Raw genomic sequence first — 17,137 nt, forward strand, 5'->3', positions numbered from 1 at the left:
TCTAGCTCAGCCTTCCTGTACATTGAGTCCAGACTGTTAATAAGAGATAAGTACAGTTTTTGTGTTGTGCCTTTCCACTTACTTAGCACCAATTTGAGTCATCATGTCTCATTGTCATTTCAAGAATCAAATTCCATCTGTTTCCTCCAACAGTAAAATTGAAGGAGGGTCTCAGTAGCAAACGCCTCCTGCTGCCATCTCCAGAAAGTAAACAAACAGCTTTCCTGGTGCCAAGGCCACACGGCATGATGGGTGCATGGGCCTGGCCTGCAGAATGTGAGCACTGCCAGTGCCTAGAGCAGCGAGTGGGAGCTGTGGCTGCTTTGCATTGGTATAGGGTCCCTCCAGAAGAGCTTAGAAGGGAGTGTTTTTCTGATGGACTGTCAGGTCAAAATTACATGGCAAGGATTCAGGGTTTGAGGATAGGCTAGTCCTGTTTGTTACCCTAATGTGAATCTGGAGCAACTCCATGGACTTCTTTGGCATGATACAGGATTTACACCATGCAAGTGAGCAGGGTCTGTGCTGTTGAGGAGAATCTGAAGAAATGGTTTTTCACCTTTTCAAAATAGCTCTAATATTTTCATCTTCTTAAAGTGCCCATAAGATTCTCCCCCAATGGAGTACAAACGGGTGGTTATGTTTTCTCTGTTTTAACTCCCGTAGGGCTGGCACAGATGACCCCACCTTCTCCATCTAATAAGAGACTCCAAAGTGCACCCCTTCTGTACAAGACAAAGGTGCAAGCTGCATTCCTGCCCAGTCCTCTCTGAGCGCAGTAGGATGAGTGCCCTCATGGGTTGGGTGCTGAGATGCCAGAGAGGAGTGTAGTATAAAAACCTAGGTTCAGTCACTCAGAGATTACAGTTTCTGTGGTGCAGTGGGGGCCTTTGATTGCAGCAGAAAATAGGCTGTGACATCTGGACTCAGAAGTAGATTCTGCTCTGAATGTGACTTTTCCAGTGTTTGGCTTTCTGAGCATGCAAGGGAATGAGCTGGAGTCTGTGCAGTTTGGGATTAGTTTGTAAACTAATGGCTTTACCTGTCCCCTTCTGTGTGTTTGCAGATGGGTCGTGCATGGCTGTGGTTGGAGTCCAATAGAGAGTCTCCCATTGAGTCTGTGAAGAGCAGTGGCTGCCTGTCTCTCAGCAGCTCCTGGGACTCCAGCCTGGAGCTGGAGGTGGGGAGCTGGAGGATGACTGAAGAGGCTGCTGTAGAGGAACAAGAGGAAAGCAGTCAAGAAGAAGAGGATCGCAGGCTGGAATCCAGGGAACCTCTGGTATGGGAGGATGGCAGTGAAGAGCTCCAGGAAGAGGCAGGACAGTGTGAACAAGACAGTCTTCTGCAGTTCCTCTTGGAGGTAGGGCTGCTGCAGTGGGTAGCAGGAGAAGAGCCTGCTTGACCCATCCCTCTAGAACAATGCCTTGGAAACACTGATGCTCTGAGCATCTCTGCCATGTATAACTGTTAGTGTGGAGCAACAGAGACCCCTAGAGCCCTGTTATATGAATGATTGTATTCTCAAAGGAAAGTCCAAGTCTTTGCCATATTTAAAGAGCGCACGGTGGTTGGCTGGTTGGCTTGCCTATGGGGCTCCTGATCCTGATGTAGAGCTGACCATTTAAAAGGCGATGGGCTGACGCTCTTTTAATAAGGCTCTTGACTTAGACACTATGCTTTATTAGAAGTCCCTGAAGGTGAAAAAGCGGCTGAAATGGAGGAGCCCTATGGGGTTCGTGCTGCTGATCCCTCCCTCCTCCTAATCACTCGTGCTCTCGTAGTTTGAAGTTGGTAATAAATTGCTCTGTGTTACAGGTGACCCACCTCATGGAACCCCTCTGCATTAGTGGCACAGACTCTGGACAAAATCACTGGGCTTTCTGTGGCTCTGGGCAGCAAGAGGAAAGGGAAGTCCTAAGCTTCAAGGAAGAAGTGGCGGGACCACTAGTCCCAAGTGAGGAGGAAAAGCAGCTGCAGCTCCTGATAGAAGAGGCTGGGGAACTGCACGTCCCAGGAAGAGAGGTGGAGGAGGAGTGGGTACCACAGGTCTCACAAGAGCTGCATGTCCTGGGCTGGGAGGCTGGAGAAGCTGAGGAACAGCAGATTCTAGGAGAGGAGACAGGAAAGCCCCAGGTGCCAGGAGGGAAGGAAGGGGATTCAAGAGAGCAGAGGGAGCTGCAGTTTCCAGTGGAGAATGCAGGAGAACTGGAGAAGGAAGAGAAGAACAGGAAGCTGCTTCTGGATGAGACTTCCTCAGACATGAGTGCATTGGAGGAGGCGCTCCCAGGCAGTGTGAAGGTAAATGCATGAAAGCACCTACTCTTGTTGTTAAGTCTTTGGACTGGGATTCTAGAGACCTGGGTTCCTTTCAGACTGCCTGTGTGATCTCAGGCAAGTCACTGAATCTCTCTGGGTCTCAGTTCAACATCTGTAAAATGGGGATAATGATCCTTACTTTGTCTTCTGTATTCAATTCTTTGTCTCCTGTGTGTCCATGCAGGGCTCAGGCCAGACCATCTCAGTTTCACACCTCTAGGTGTTACTGTAATAAAAGATAATGCTGGATAGGACAGTGCCCTTGCTATCTGTGGCCAAACTCTTTGCTTTGCCATGTCACAGAGTCAGATACGAGAGATGAAAAATGCCTTTGCGGGTCCACCTGCTTCTCCTGTACAGTCAGGTCAAGGGTGTCCTGGCAATGTAACTCCAGGACTCGGTCCAGTTTCCAAAGTCCCATCTGATGGAGCAGCCCTCCATCTCCCTGGGGAGCCTGTTCCACAGCCTCAAATCTCACCCTCTGGCACTTTCCAAGGTGCCCTGTTCTAAGTCAATCCACCACTCCTAGTTAGCACCCTAAGTAACACTTCTCTCTGATCTATATGGACCGTGGACTAGATGGATCTTGGGTTTGATCCAATATAGCGATTCCTGTGATCCTAGGTGAGCTTGTAGTTGGCCTTTGGTTAGCTTCTCTGAGAGCTTGCTCAGGAACCGAAGGTTTGGTGTGGATCCTGATCCTGGTAGTTGGCTAGAACTCATGTATCCAGGATGAGATTCTTCAGTGTTGGTTGGACTATTGCAAGTTTGAAAGAGGAAGGGAAGATTCCTTCCCTGAATTTGGTATTGGCTCTTTTGGTCAGGAGTGGCCCATGACTCTCTTCCAACAGCCAGGAAAGTTTTGGCTCAGATTCACACATCTTGAGTCTAGATTCTTTTATGGTGTTCAGAACTTCCTGAGGTGTGACCGCCCTGACTCTGGGAGTGCAAGCGGCTCTGTAGAGGAGAGGGCCCATGCATTTTGAGAAGCCTTCCTGTCTGTGCACGATCAGGGTCAGCAAAGTTCAGGGTTCCGTTGTGGGCTGCAGGCCAGTGACCTCACTGTTCTCTGACTAATCAGGATCAGATCTGTTTCCTGGTGGGCTCTTTTAGTAGCTTCTTGATCACTAGTTATGCTACAGCCCCCTTGGCCTGCTGTCCCTCCTTGCCAAGGTACTGGTACCCGTTTCCTTGTTGACCACGTGCCTTAGTTACCACATCCTCCCATCTTCCTTTTCCGCAACTAGTACATCATCATCTCCCCCTGCCATGTGTCTGCTGCCTCCCTTTCAGTACCAGCATGGCCTTTCTTGGTGACTGAAGCGGTTATCTAAGCCCCCAACCTTTTCCTCCAGAGCAGGAACCAGCTCAAACCTGGGTCAAGAGACCACACAAACACCCTATGGCACAGTTTTCCCTCCATAGCCATTTTCTTTTTGCTACTGGTCAGGCCCCTTCCCTTGCTAAACTCTGTTAGCAACCAATCATTCTGCTTCTTTTCTATCCCTGGACCTCCCCTGTACGCCACTCCTAGTTTCTAGACTGACCAGCGGAAGGTAACATCCATCTGGGCTGTTCTTTGGGGACTGCCTCATTGATGGACTGAGTGTGATCACTCTCTGAGCTCTGGTAACACGAGGAAGGTGTGGTGAGGGGATATTGGCCACCAGTCTTCACTGGTCTGAAAGGCTGAAAGTGAGTGTCAGATGCACAGGGGGAGACTCACAGCTCAGCACAGCTCTCCTACAGGTTGGAGGCTCCCTTTCTGCCCACCCGCTAGAACAGTTTCCAGGAGACCATGAAGGCCCTGCCTTGAAGCTTGGCTGTAATAAGGGCACATGCAACAAGCCTGGCCCCTTACTGGGGGATTCCCGCTGGTCTGTCACTGAGGTACCCAGCCCTGCAGGCATTATTCCTCCTTTCTGTTTGTTCCCAGGCTGATGTTCTGGAGCAGCCTAAAGACCATGCTCAGGGCGAGAGCCACTTGTTGGAGGAAGACAACGATCTCTTCCCACATTACGACAGCGCTAGCTGCAGCCCTTCTAGAGCGTCCCTGGTGGACTCCAGTCTCATGAGCCCAGCCTCCTCACAGTTGTGAGTAGTGCAGCCCTGGGTCTGGTAGGTGCTGCTGATGCTGTGGCCCCTTCGCTCCACCTGCATGTCTCCATGGGCCCAAGACAGAGAGCATGTACATGGAGGGGGGGTCATCTCAGGGAAGGTGAGCGAACACCAGGGAAAGGGAAGGAGAGGGCCCTGGCTGCCTGGATGGCGATAGAGCTTCTAACCTTTGGATGCTAGTCCTAATGCAGGTAAAGTGAAATTGGGCGGGTGGGAACCAAATGTACGGGAAACCCCAGTGTTTCTTTTGGAGTTACCTGGCATGCTCTGCCAGGCACAAGAGTCCAGTCCCACTTCCAGGTGGAGATGTGCTGAGGCAGCCAAGCCAGCCCTGCCATGGGGAGGGTGGGAGAGTGTGTGTGACAGAGACTCTGTTACACACCGGAGAAGCTAGTTTGGCTTTCCAAAGAAAAGGATGCAGCAGAACATAGATTTTATTTTATCCCTTCAGGACAGGAACGAGAACAAAAGTCACCACAATAAAGCCCTTTGCTCCAGTGTGGTTTGTGGCTTCTTGCCCAGTCCTGAACCCAGCTTCCTGGCCTCTCCTCAGAGCTGCCCTGATTCAGCTCACCTCACCTTCTAGGATTGCTACCTATAACCCTGTGTCTTCTTGTGCCTCAAGTCCTGACTGATCACCAGTTTGCTACACTGTGACTTAGTAGTGGTCTAACTGTACTAACACTGCATACCGGACACCCACTGGTCAGAGCCATCACTGCCTCCTCTTATGGGGATATTCACACTGATTAGAGCGTCTCATTCTGCAGAGAGAAAGACAAAAGACTGGACTCCTTGTCCTGCTTCATTCATTTCACAGCCATTCCCACACTTGTAGCACAAGGACCCAGACATCCTTAATGTGACAGGCCGCCATCTCATAGACTCCCACGTGAGTTTTGTGCACTTGGGGAGCAGGAGGCTAGGTATGATGTAGGGCCGTGGGATGGAACATGGGAACTGGAGGGCTGCAGCAGGGACAAGGCCTAGATCCACAAAGGGACTTAGACATTGCAACAACTAATGTTTAGGTGCCTAGAATAGCATTGGAACCCACAAAGCCTGGATTGGGTGCCGAGGGTCCCTATACAATGAGGAGCCTAAGAATGGGATTGTAACGATGCGGGACTCAGCCCTGCGGCGCCTCCTGCTGGTTGTATCTGGGAATTAGCTCGTCCAGCCTCCGGAGTGCCCTCTGCAGGCTGGTGTCCTTCTGCCCTTTGGCCCCCATGTCCCTCCCAGACCAGATGCCCTGTTATCTGGGGTGCTGCCCCTTGGCAGTAACCCCTTTGTCTCAGGGTTTCCCCTCCCAGGGGAACCCCCACCCCTTATCCCCACCTCGCCTCAGTATACGGCTACTGCCAGTCATTGTCTAGCCCGCGCTCCCTGGGGCAGACTGCAGTATCAGCCTACTCATCACCGGCAAGGTTGGATTTGGACCTGCTGCCTTTGCCTACCCCTGGGCTGCCCTCTGCATCCCCCAGGCTGGAGCCTCCCCAGTTCCTCAGCTTGTCCCCAGCCCTGCTCCACTTTGGTACTCTGCTCAGGTCCATCTCCCTCTACAGCTAGAGAGAGACTCTTGAGCGCCTGGCTCCCAGCCTCTTATATAGGGCCAGCTGAGGTCTGATTGGGGCGTGGCCCAGCTGTGGCTGCTTCCCTAATCAGCCTATTAGCTGTTTTCCCTGCCACAGCCCTCTCCAGGGCTACTTTTAACCCCTCCCGGGCAGGAGCGGGTGATTACCCCGCTACTGGATCCACAGAACATCAGCACACTATGTAGGCACCACCTAAACTGGCCAATGGGAGAGGCTGAGGAGAGGGAAGTATCCTAAGCCCCGCCCCTCTCACAGCATTCAGTTCCTAAATCCAGGGTGTTGGGAGGCCCTTGTCTCTGCTTGCGATCCACAGCCAGGAGCCCTCTCCTGGAGTCAGTGGCTTAGACCTTCCTTATAGGGTCAGAGATTCCAAGGCCAGAAGGCCCCACTGTGATAATCTAGTCTGACCTGCTGCATAGCGCCATGACAAATTAACGAGAGAACTTCCTAAAATGCTTCCTAGAGCAGATCTAACAAAACCTCTAATCTCAGGGTACTCCCTGGGATGTGGGAAATCCCTGTTCTGTCCCCACTCTAAAGAATGAAGAGGGATTCCCTCATCAGATAGGGGCCCTTACCCCTGGACTACAGAGTCATGCTCACTTGTGCTCTGATGTCATACATATTTAATTCATTAATAAAAAGTGTAATGGCCTCAACAGAGAGATTGAGAGACTCCTACCTTGGGCTCTTCGACAGGCCAGTGGTGAGGGGCTTTACCTGAAAGCAAAGCCCTTTGCTTCACCAAGTAAAAAGGGGCACTGAAACTGGGTCTCCCACCTCCGAGGTGCGTACCTTAGCCACTAAGCTAAAGGCCATAAGAGAGGCTATTACCCTCTCCCTCCTGGCCATGATGTGCAGGGCAGCCATGCTCTGAGCATGCCTGCCAGCCTGGGCCCTGCAGGCAAGCTAAACAGAGGAGTGCCTGTTTCCATCCATTTGAGGATTTCATTGAGGCTTAAACATGAGATGGGCCTCCAGACACCTGCCTGAGGCAGCAGAGCTCATCCCCAGAGGCAGAAACTTCCGTGCTGAGGGAACTTTTACAACCTGGTGAGTTTAGGCGCCTAGAGGGTTAGATAGCCGCTGAGCAGGAGTTGTGTGGATCACAGCAGTGCCGAAAGTCCCTTTGTGGATCTGAGCAAAAGAGACCTTCCACCACCAGACCGAGAGAGAGACCTGGTCCCACGGCTCCAGCAGGAGCTCAGTGACTTCTCCCCAGGTTTTGTGCCTTTAGTAAACTCCGCACATTGCATCACATGGTGCCTTGGTGGCTCTGCCATCACTGAGCCATTGCCAAAGACCTGTTCTAGCCTGAGAGTTGTGGGTCCAATGGCAGCTGTTGCGACTGAGCTGAACCCCAAAATGAGAGTCTCTGGAGGGACCCAAACAAAGTGGCTTGGGAAATACTTCCCCATAGAGCCGTGATGGGGAGACTTGCCCTGTAGCTACCTGGAAGGTGTTTTGTTTAGACCACAAGCTAAAGAGCAGTGACCTTCCCTCCTCCTGAGTGTCCTGGAGGCCAGCAGTGGCAGTACATCCCCCTGCTCCTTATCTGGCATGATGAGTTGATAACCTCTCCTCTGTGCAGGGTGCCACTCAGCTGTGCTAACCCACTGCGACATTTGCTTTTCAAAAAGACACTGCTGTCCATCTGGAAGATGATAGCCAGCCACAGGTGTGTATCTCTGGGGGACAGCTCGTAATTATCTGGGGGAAGTTCTCTGGGCTGTGTTATACAGGGGGTCAGACTAGAAGGTCACAATGGTCCCTTCTGGCCTTGGACTTTTTGAATCTGTGAACTGAGGGGAACCACCAGAGCTGAGGTGTGGGGAGCAGGACTGAAGTGTCAGGGGGCTGGGGGCTGAGGGCAGTGGCAGAGCTGGGGGGAGTGGGAGAGAAGTCCAGGGCTAGAATAGCAGAGGGGCTGCAGATTGGGATTGAGGGGCAGCAGCAGAGCTGGGAGTGAAACTTGCATGGCCCCTGTCCACACTGTCCCTAACTCTAGCCCCAGGGCCCTTCCATGAGGGCAAGAGTAAAATGGGTCAGTTCTCGCTGGGTTCACCCACACCAGTCTCTGTAGCAGGAATGAATGAGTTCAGATTCCTGCCTTAGTGACCACCAACAGTGGACTCCGAGGTTTCCTGCCATCCTTCCCGTATTTCCCTTGGGGATTGCTAGTCACTGGCCCCACATCAGCCTTCATGGGTGCCAGGGAAGAGGAATAGTGGGCCTGCTGCCCCCTCTTCAAGAGTCACGTGAACAGTGGGGGACAAACCTGATTCTCTCCTGTCTCTTTGGGCTTGTCCTTCTAGGTACTGTGGCCCATTCCTGAAGCCAGTGTCAGACAAGCAGGCTCCTGGGTACAAGGATGTGGTGAGAAGGTAGGAAGGCTGCTCTAAAGCATTTTCATCTGCTTCCTCCACCTTCCGAGAGCCCCAGCATGTAGAGAGGAAAAAGCTATGGGACAACTTTGTGTCATCTATCCTATGCTCGTCACCATGGTATCTGCCTCCCATTAGAGACCAGGGTGGGAAGGTTCCCTACAGTGTCTTCTCCAAGGCTTAGTCCAAAGCGGTGGGGCTCCCATCCTGCCCCAGCTGTCCCAAGGAGACTCTCCCTGAATAGGCGGGGGAGGGATAGCTCAGTGGTTTGAGCATTGGCCTGCTAAACCCAGGGTTGTGAGTTCAACTCTCCAGAAACTTTTTCTTATATACAGCCTCCATTTTGCCTTTCAGCATCCATGTTCCTTTTTGAAATGTCGCACCTTTGGCCCACCTAAAATACTCCCACTTCCTCCTGCGGGTTTACACCCTTCAAATACTTTGAAGCTGTTATCATGTTCTTAGCCCCATCCCCCGCTGTGGCCTCCAGGAACCAGCAGGCAAGGTGGCAGGTGGGGGAAGATAAAGGGAAACACACACACCCCTTGTAGCCAATAGGCCAGTAGTGATAGCTCTCACCTGCGCTATAGGGTCCAGGATTCAAGTCACAGCTCCAAATCAGGCAGCATGGAGATTCAAGCCTGGATCTCCCACATCCCAGGGGAGCACCCTAACTGCTGGGCTACTCACTGTTTGGGGGTGGGTCTCCCAATCTCTCCGGCTTGCAATGTTCTAATTTGTATGTCTAATTTCTTGGCACACGGATTTGAACCTACCTCTCCCACATTCCAGGTGAGGGCCTAACCTCTGAGCTCTTGGGATACCTGTACCAGCCAACCTGCCCAAAAAACTCTTACCCCAGCAGTCTTTTGTGTAGGGTAGGCATATTCAAAGCACACCTACCACATTGAGATAGGTAGGGGAGTGCCTTGCGGGAGAATCCTGCTGGGGCTTAGGTGTGTGCTAGAGGGCCAAGGAGCTTGGTAGTGTCAGGACCTACATCCCCACCAGCAGAAACTTAGGTGCCTACCGGGTTAGTCAGCAGCAGAGCAGTGGTTCTTTGAGTAGTGTCCTAATGAGTGCTCCACTTCAGGCGCGCATGTGCCTCTCGAGCCCTTAATGGATTTTGGGTAGCAGGTAGAATACCCCTGTTCGGGGCTCTAAGGCTGTGTCAGTGCAGATTTGTTCCTGTGCTTCTTTAGGGAGTTTCTTGAGCAGATGGTGTAGTTTCTTTTGGTAATCCTCAGTGGGGTCAGAGGGTAATGGCTAAGGTTATGGGCAAGTGATGCTGCTTTTCCACAACAGACTGGACTTCTACATAGAGTGTTTCCATCGACGTGCATGACGTGCTTTTCCACAATTTCAGATTGTGCATGTCGACGGACGCACTCTATGTAGAAGTCCAATCTGTTGTGCAGACCACAACGCCATCCACAGCCTCAGAAATAACTCTGACATCATAATAAAAAAGGCTGACAAAGGAGGTGCTGTCGTCATCATGAATAGGTCGGAATACGAACAAGAGGCTGCTAGACAACTCTCTGGCACCACATTCTATAGGCCATTACCCTCTGACTCTCCTGCTACCCAAAATCCATAAACCTGGGAATCCTGGATGCCCCATCATCTCAGGCATTGGCACCCTGACAGCAGGATTATCTGGCTATGTGGACTCTCTCCTCATGCCCTACGTTACCAGCACTCCCAGCTATCTTTGAGACATCACTGACTTCCTGAGGAAACTACAATCCTTTGGTGATCTTCCAGAAAACACCATCCTGGCCACTATGAATGTAGAAGCCCTCTACACCAACATTCCACACAAAGATAGACTACAAGCCGTCAAGAACAGTATCCCCGATATTGTCATGGCAAACCTGGTGGCTGAACTTTGTGACTTTGTCCTCACCCACAACTATTTCACATTTGGGGAAGGGGGCCCTTGAGGAATTCCACCAAGATTTCAACGATTTCCACCCTACCATCAACCTCAGTCTGGACCTGTCCACACAAGAGGTCCACTTCCTAGACACTACAATGCTAATAAGCAATGGTCACATAAACACCACCCTATACCAGAAACCTACTGACCGCTATACTTACCTACATGCCTCCAGCTTTCATCCAGACCATATCACACAATCCATTGTCTGCAGCCAAGCTCTAAGATACAACCGCATTTGCTCCGATCCCTCAGACAGAGACAAACACATACAGAATCTCTATCAAGCATTTTTAAAACTGCAGTACCCACCTGGTGAAGTGAAGAAACAGATTGACAGAGCCAGAAGGGTACTGAGAAGTCACCTACTACAAGACAGGCCCAACAAAGAAAGTAACAGAATGCCACTAGCTGTCACCTATAGCCCCCAACTTAAACCTCTCCAGCACATCATCAAGGATCTAGAACCTATCCTGAAAGACGATCCCTCACTCTCACAGACCTTGGGAGACAGGCCAGTCCTCGCCTACAGACAGCCCCCCAACCTGAAGCAAATACTCACCAGGAACTACACACCACACAACAAAAACACCAACCCTGGAACCAAACCCTGCACAAAGCCCGTTGCCAACTCTGTCCACATATCTATTCAAGGGACACCATCATAGGACCATCAGCCACAACATCCGGGGCTCGTTCACCGGCACATCTACCAATGTGATATATGCCATCATGTGCCAGCAATGCCCCTCTGCCATGTACATTGGCCAAACCGGACAGTCCCTACGTAAAAGAATAAATGGACACAAATCTGACATCAGGAATCATAACATTAAAAAACCAGTAGGAGAACATTTCAGTCTCTCTGGTCACTCAATAACAGACCTAAAAGTGGCAATTTTTCAACAACAAAAATTGAAAAACAGACTCCAATGTGAAACTGCAGAACTGGAATTAATTTGCAAACTGGATACCATCAGATTAGGCCTGAATAAAGACTGGGAGTGGTTGGGTCATTACAAAACCTAAACTTAATTTCCCCATTACTAATTTCTCCCTATTGTTAGTCACACCTTCTTGTCAACTGTCTGTAATGGGCCACTCTCTTATCACTGCAAAAGTTATTTTTCCTCCCTTGGTATCCTGCTGTTAATTGATTTATCTCGTTAGACTGACCTCACACTTGATAAAGCAACCCCCATCCTTTTGTTGCCGGCACAGAGGGCCCGAGGGGGGCAACAGTGGGGTTCGTTGCCTGGTGTGCTTCACGCCAATGAACACACCAGGATGGAGAAGCAGACAAAGTTTATTCAAGAGCTCTGAATAGGCACTAGGAGACCAGCATGTTTAAAATCAAACGCCCTGATACAAGCACTTTTTCCCTTTTTATTCTTTTCTTCCTCCCTCCCCCCCTCCTTCCTTACCTCCCCTCCTTCCTCCCTCTGTAGCAGTTACATTAAACAACCTTGGCTGTGTAGCTTGTTCGCAATGTTCCCTTCTGCAAGTTATTTTGTTCTTCAGCTAGAAGCATGTAGGTTTCCCTTATTACTACCGTTTTCCAGCTGCTGGCCTGTGAGGTTAGTAAAGTTTAACATGGAGGGGCTTTGGTTCACTTTGGCCTAGAGCGGGGGGGCTTCATCAACTCTCGTGGTCTTCCACCCCCCACCCCCCCCCGAATTACCTAGGGTAATGCCTAGTGACACCAACACTTTCATGTATTTAAACCTGCTCCTGTATTTTTCACTTCATGCATATGATGAAATGGGCTCTAGGCCACGAAAGCGTATGCTCAAATAAATTTGTTAGTCTCTAAGATGCCACAAGGACTCCTCGTTGTTAGAGTTTTAGCTGTCAGCAGATCATTAATGTCTTCAGAATTGTTAATTTTAGCTACCTTTTTGGACTTTCCCTTTCTTTTCTTTATTCCTTTATCTTTGATTACAAAAAAACACAAAATTTTATTTTAGACTTCTTTTCTTCAACTCCCCTACTCGCCGTCCGGGGACCCCCATGGACAGGGTATGCCTGGTTCACCAGGCTTTAAGAAGTGTCTCAGTTGCAAGGAATCTATCCCAGTGACTGACGGACACTCTCAGTGCATCTACTGTCTGGGAGAGAACCACATAAGTGTGGCATATGCCAACCACTGAAGCTCAGATCCAGAAAGGCTAGAGAAGTGAGACTTAAGCTTCTCCTAATGGAGGCAGCCCTTCAACCACAAAGCCTGGCTCCTTCATGGTTCCAGCATATAGAAGCATATTGCGCTGAAGAGGTACAGGAAGTGTTATTACACAGCAGGAAAATGGCTACCCAGCATACTTACCTACAAAAGTGGACAAGATTTCGAATTTGGTGCCAGCCCATAGGAGTCACTCTGGATACAACCACTCTACCTGTAATCCTAGACTATTTGCTGCATCTCAAGAAATCGGGACTCTATTCACTCCCTAAAAGTACACTTAGCTGCAGTTGCAACCTTCCACCTGCAAGTAGCAGGGTACTCAATCTTCTCCCACCTGACGACAAAGAGGTTTCTCAAAGGGCTAGCAAATCTCTTTCCCCAACCCAGGCTTCCTACCTAACAATGGGATCTCAGTCTACTTTTAAAAGGACTATACCACCCTTTGAATCTATGGCCACTTGTTCTCTGACTCACCTTTTCATGAAGATGGTGTTCCTGATTGCCATCACCTCAGCAAGAAGGATTGGGGAGATAGTGGCTCTGAGGGTACATCCCCCCCTTCATAGTATTCTTCCCTGACAGAGTCACCCTCAGACCACATCTGAAGTTCCCCCCCAAAGTGACTTGAGCATTTCACATAAACCAGCTCATTCACATTTATCCCAAACTTCATCAGGATAACAGGGAAGCCATCCTCCATACACTTGACGTAAAGAGAGCCTTGGACTTCTATTTGGACAGGACAAAAACTTTTATAAAATCTCAGAGACTCTTCCTCTCTATCATGGACAGGTCTAAAGGCACATCAATTTCAGCTCAAAGTCTCTCCAAATGGGTCTTGAACTGTATCAAACTCTGTTATCAGATTAATAATTTAGCACCTCCATCCACAGTCCACACACAAGCTACCAGATTGGTTTCCTCGTCCGTTGCCTTCTCCAAGAGTATCCCTATATCCGAAATCTGCAGAGCAGCTACCTGGACACCTGCACATTCCTTTGCAGAACACTATGCCATCCTGGGGGACTCTGCTGCAGTCAGACACCAGATACGGCCACTAGTGCTATTAGCCATAACAAACTCAACTCCGAAGCCCCAGCCTCCAGTGCGGGATACTGCTCGGGAGCCACCTACAGTGGAACATCCATAGAGACACTACTTGAAGAAGAGGAAGTTACTCACATGGGAACACACATCTTGAAGAACCATCGCTGCTGCACAAGGTGAGTAACTTCTTCATATCTCAATTGTTTACCTTCCTGGAATCCAGAATGTCACAGCCAATATGATCAGCTGGCACTTCTCCCAGGACTACAAATGGGAGCTGGACTCTCAAATTCCTCACAGGATATTCAAGTCTGGATCCTTTTATGGCTGCACCCTAAATTTTTACCTAAAGTATTGTTGGATTTCGTCTTAACTAAGGGATTCGTCTACCAGTGTTTTCCCCAAATGACGTAAATCTCAGCATGAAACCTCTGTTCATACTTAAGATACCAGACGGGCACTGGCCTTTTATCTAGATAGGATCAAGCTATTTTGGAAATCACCTAGACTGACTCCAGCACAGAAAGACCAAGTGTTTCATCATCTTTACCCAGAGACTGTTGAGATGGCGCTCTGGGTATGTGGTTGCTTGCTACAATGCAAGTGGTGCTCTGCCTCCTACTGCCCAATCACAGGTAACTTCCACAGCTTTGCTCAAAAACACTCTGAGATATGCAGAGCTGCTACTGGGCTTCAGTGTATAGCGTGTCTAAACACTTGGTCCACAGCGTCAGCGCTGATGTGGCACTTGGTTCTCCTGTACTGCTTCAGCCTTGGACTCAATTCTGAAGCTCCCTCTTCCCTGTGGGGTACTGCTCAGGAAGCACCTGAAGTGGGGCACCCATAGGGACACTGCTCAGAGGAGAAGAAGAGGTTACTCACCCTGTACAGCAACGGTAGTTCTTTGAGATGTGTCCCCCTATGGGTGCTCCACTACACACCCTCCTTCTTCTCTTTTTTGGCCAGTCGGATAGAGAAGGAACTGGGGGCAGTTCACCCGTGCAGCCCTATAGTCCCTCGGTGTGCAGCACAAAGTTGTACAGAGTGCATGCGTGGGCCGACCATACACTGCTAATGGAAAAGCTCTGATCAAGGGTTTGCGAGGCTCCTGCACGCCTGAAGAGGCGCACCCATAGGGGGACACATCTCAAAGAACAACAATTACTGCACAGAGTGAGTGACCTCTTCTGTTGTGACACTCAGTGGTGCCTAGGTGTTGGACTTAGGCACCCAAAGTCGCTTTGTGAATCTAGCCTTTTGTCCATGATTTGTTTTGCACTCTCACCGCCTCACTGCTTCAGTGTATGGTTGCTCTTCTCTGTGCTCCCTCCAGTCTGTCTGGAGTTCTAGTAATGTGCGCCGAGCACTGCCAGCAGTACGCCAAGTGCAGGCTCCAGGGCTGTATGGGGAGGGCCAGTTACAGGCTGATGCCGCCTAGAATCACACTGATGTTCTTGTATCGTCATATTGTGTTGTAAACTTGTCTCATTTGCGGTTCCCCTCTCCTTAGTCTCCCAATCACTCCCGTTTTGCAAGGTTCCCCTTGCCAGTGAGGAGCTGAGTTTCAGATCCTTTTTCCCCCAGATGGATTAAGTACATTTTTTAAAGATGAAGCTTATTCTATTTCTGGCCTGCGTTTCTAATCATGGTCATCCTCTTCCACCTCCCGCTTCACCCATCAATTCTGTAATGATTTCAAAAGAAAGTAAATAAGATTTAGTCCTTATAACATGCCCCCTCACCACCATGGCTTTCTCCCCTGGCACCATTAGATTCTTGTTCTTTATAGATATTTTTCTTAACATGTGCCATTTTTAATCACAAGGGAATTGGGGTTGATTTGACAGGTACTAATTACCAGGATCACGCCTCTTTCCTTTTCTGCTCAGTGTCACATTTGTTTTTTCAGAAATAATTGCTAGTGGCTTGGCAAGTTAATTAGCCATGTGATACATATCACCCAAATCCACAGTTTCTTTCCAGCTTTCTTAAGCTCTTGACATTTTCCTCTTGAGAATTGGGCCCAAGAATTCCAGTGTTTTGGGTTGCAGGGAGACCTCCATCTCAGGGAGAGAGTGCCCACCCCCATCCAGACAAGGTTAGGGGAGTCCTTAGGTATGTACAGTTGAGTTTCATGCCTCCTTCCAGACCCATGGATTTAACCAACATAAAGAGGCGCCTGTCCAAGGGCCAGATCTGGACCACGGCCCAATTCCAGCGCGACCTCATGCTGATGTTCCAGAATGCAGTGATGTATAACAGCTCTGACCATCACGTGCACCGCATGGCTGTGGAGATGCAGCAAGACGTCCTGGAGCAGCTTCAGCTGCTGGGTGAGGCCCTCCTGTGCTCAGAGGAGAGGCTGGGCTTTGGGAGGAGGTAGAGAGATGGTCAGATGAGGGGCCTGTTTTGGGCGGTAATACCCTCCCCCAGCTCTGCACTAGCAACCATTTCTTACATTGCATGAGAATGGCAGCTATTGCGCCTTGGTGCCAGGAACTGGATTAAAAAAACTAAATGCAATTTCTAGATTCCTGGGGCCTCCTCTGCCCTGGAAAGGACATCCCCTTCCTTGGCTTGGGGTGGGGCTGGGCACACACGCCCTGAGCTGGATGCCCCTTTCCTTGGCTGGGGTGGTGGTGATGTTCCCAGGTTTGGGGACCTTTCCCAGGGCAGTAAAGAAACATGCTGTCCCCAAAGAAAGGAGCTGTATAGCCCTTGGTCCCTTTAAGACCTGTGATGGGGTCTGTACCTCTGTCCCTAATTCATCGTTTAGCACGGTGGAGAAAGGGAGGGTGTATTGACGATGATGTCGTCTGCATAGTTGAAAGGACAATACTGAAATTGGCTGAGGTAGAGCTGTGCAGACTGTTTGTGAAATGCAGGCTCTGAGTAAGGTCATTTAAGCCTTTGAAAGGTGTCTGTTACAGCTCTTTGTTTCTACAACGTAATCCCTGTAATGAGGACATGAGGGGAAACAGCTACAAGGCCTTTAACAATCTGTTTAATCTGAGGTCTCACACACTAAACTGCCTTAATCATAATCATATGGCTATTGCATGATGTCACCACAGGGCAGAGTTAAGGTTGTTTAATGGTGCATTTCCAGCCCTTAAATCCAAATGTGTTAAGTGTAATCTAAACTTGAATTTCCTGGGTTTGTAATGTTTGGTTTGGGGATCGTTACAACAGCTCTGTAAATGTTTTTACCCTTCCATCGCGGATATGTATGCTTGCTTTTAACTGCATTTTTGACTTGGACTCTAGGTCAGCTTGTAAACAGGGCAAAGCCACCCTTTTCTCTGCTTTCATTTCCATGTTCTCTGCTTTTAATAAATCTCGTGTGTGAAGTTGTGGTAATCTCACACAGTTGTCCCCAGAAAGAACTCCTTAACTGCTACAGGGGGAAGTTTCTGGAACCCACCCCCCAGGCTCAGCCCTGAGGTCCTATCCCAACCAGCTACTGCCATGAAACGTCCCGGGAAGGGGGATCGGCTCTGCATCGCCTCAGGGCTTGTTCCCTGCCTTAGTCTGTCCTCCCTGCAGGGGCTGA

General features: G+C 49.8%; 1 protein-coding gene across 1 annotated transcript; it reads left to right on the forward strand.

Moving 5' to 3' along the window:
• The first annotated feature begins 503 nt into the window (after positions 1–503).
• LOC117881494 (bromodomain-containing protein 8-like) lies at positions 504–7,735 on the forward strand. The gene is made up of 5 exons (XM_034778836.1): positions 504–509; positions 1,067–1,360; positions 1,816–2,298; positions 4,253–4,410; positions 7,621–7,735. Exons 1-5 carry the CDS (start codon positions 504–506, stop codon positions 7,733–7,735), a joined length of 1,056 nt encoding a protein of 351 aa, XP_034634727.1.
• The last annotated feature ends 9,402 nt before the right edge of the window (positions 7,736–17,137 follow it).

This window comes from Trachemys scripta, chromosome 8 (assembly GCF_013100865.1).
Source record: "Trachemys scripta elegans isolate TJP31775 chromosome 8, CAS_Tse_1.0, whole genome shotgun sequence".
In the NCBI taxonomy this organism is placed as follows: Eukaryota; Metazoa; Chordata; order Testudines; family Emydidae; genus Trachemys; species Trachemys scripta.

Bases quoted from the DNA above. Each gene is read 5' to 3' on its own strand.
- LOC117881494 (XM_034778836.1), top strand. The intron at 1,361-1,815 runs GTAGGGCTGCTG...TCTGTGTTACAG, and splicing joins TTCTGCAGTTCCTCTTGGAG to GTGACCCACCTCATGGAACC. The intron at 4,411-7,620 runs GTGAGTAGTGCA...TCCTCTGTGCAG, and splicing joins AGCCCAGCCTCCTCACAGTT to GGTGCCACTCAGCTGTGCTA.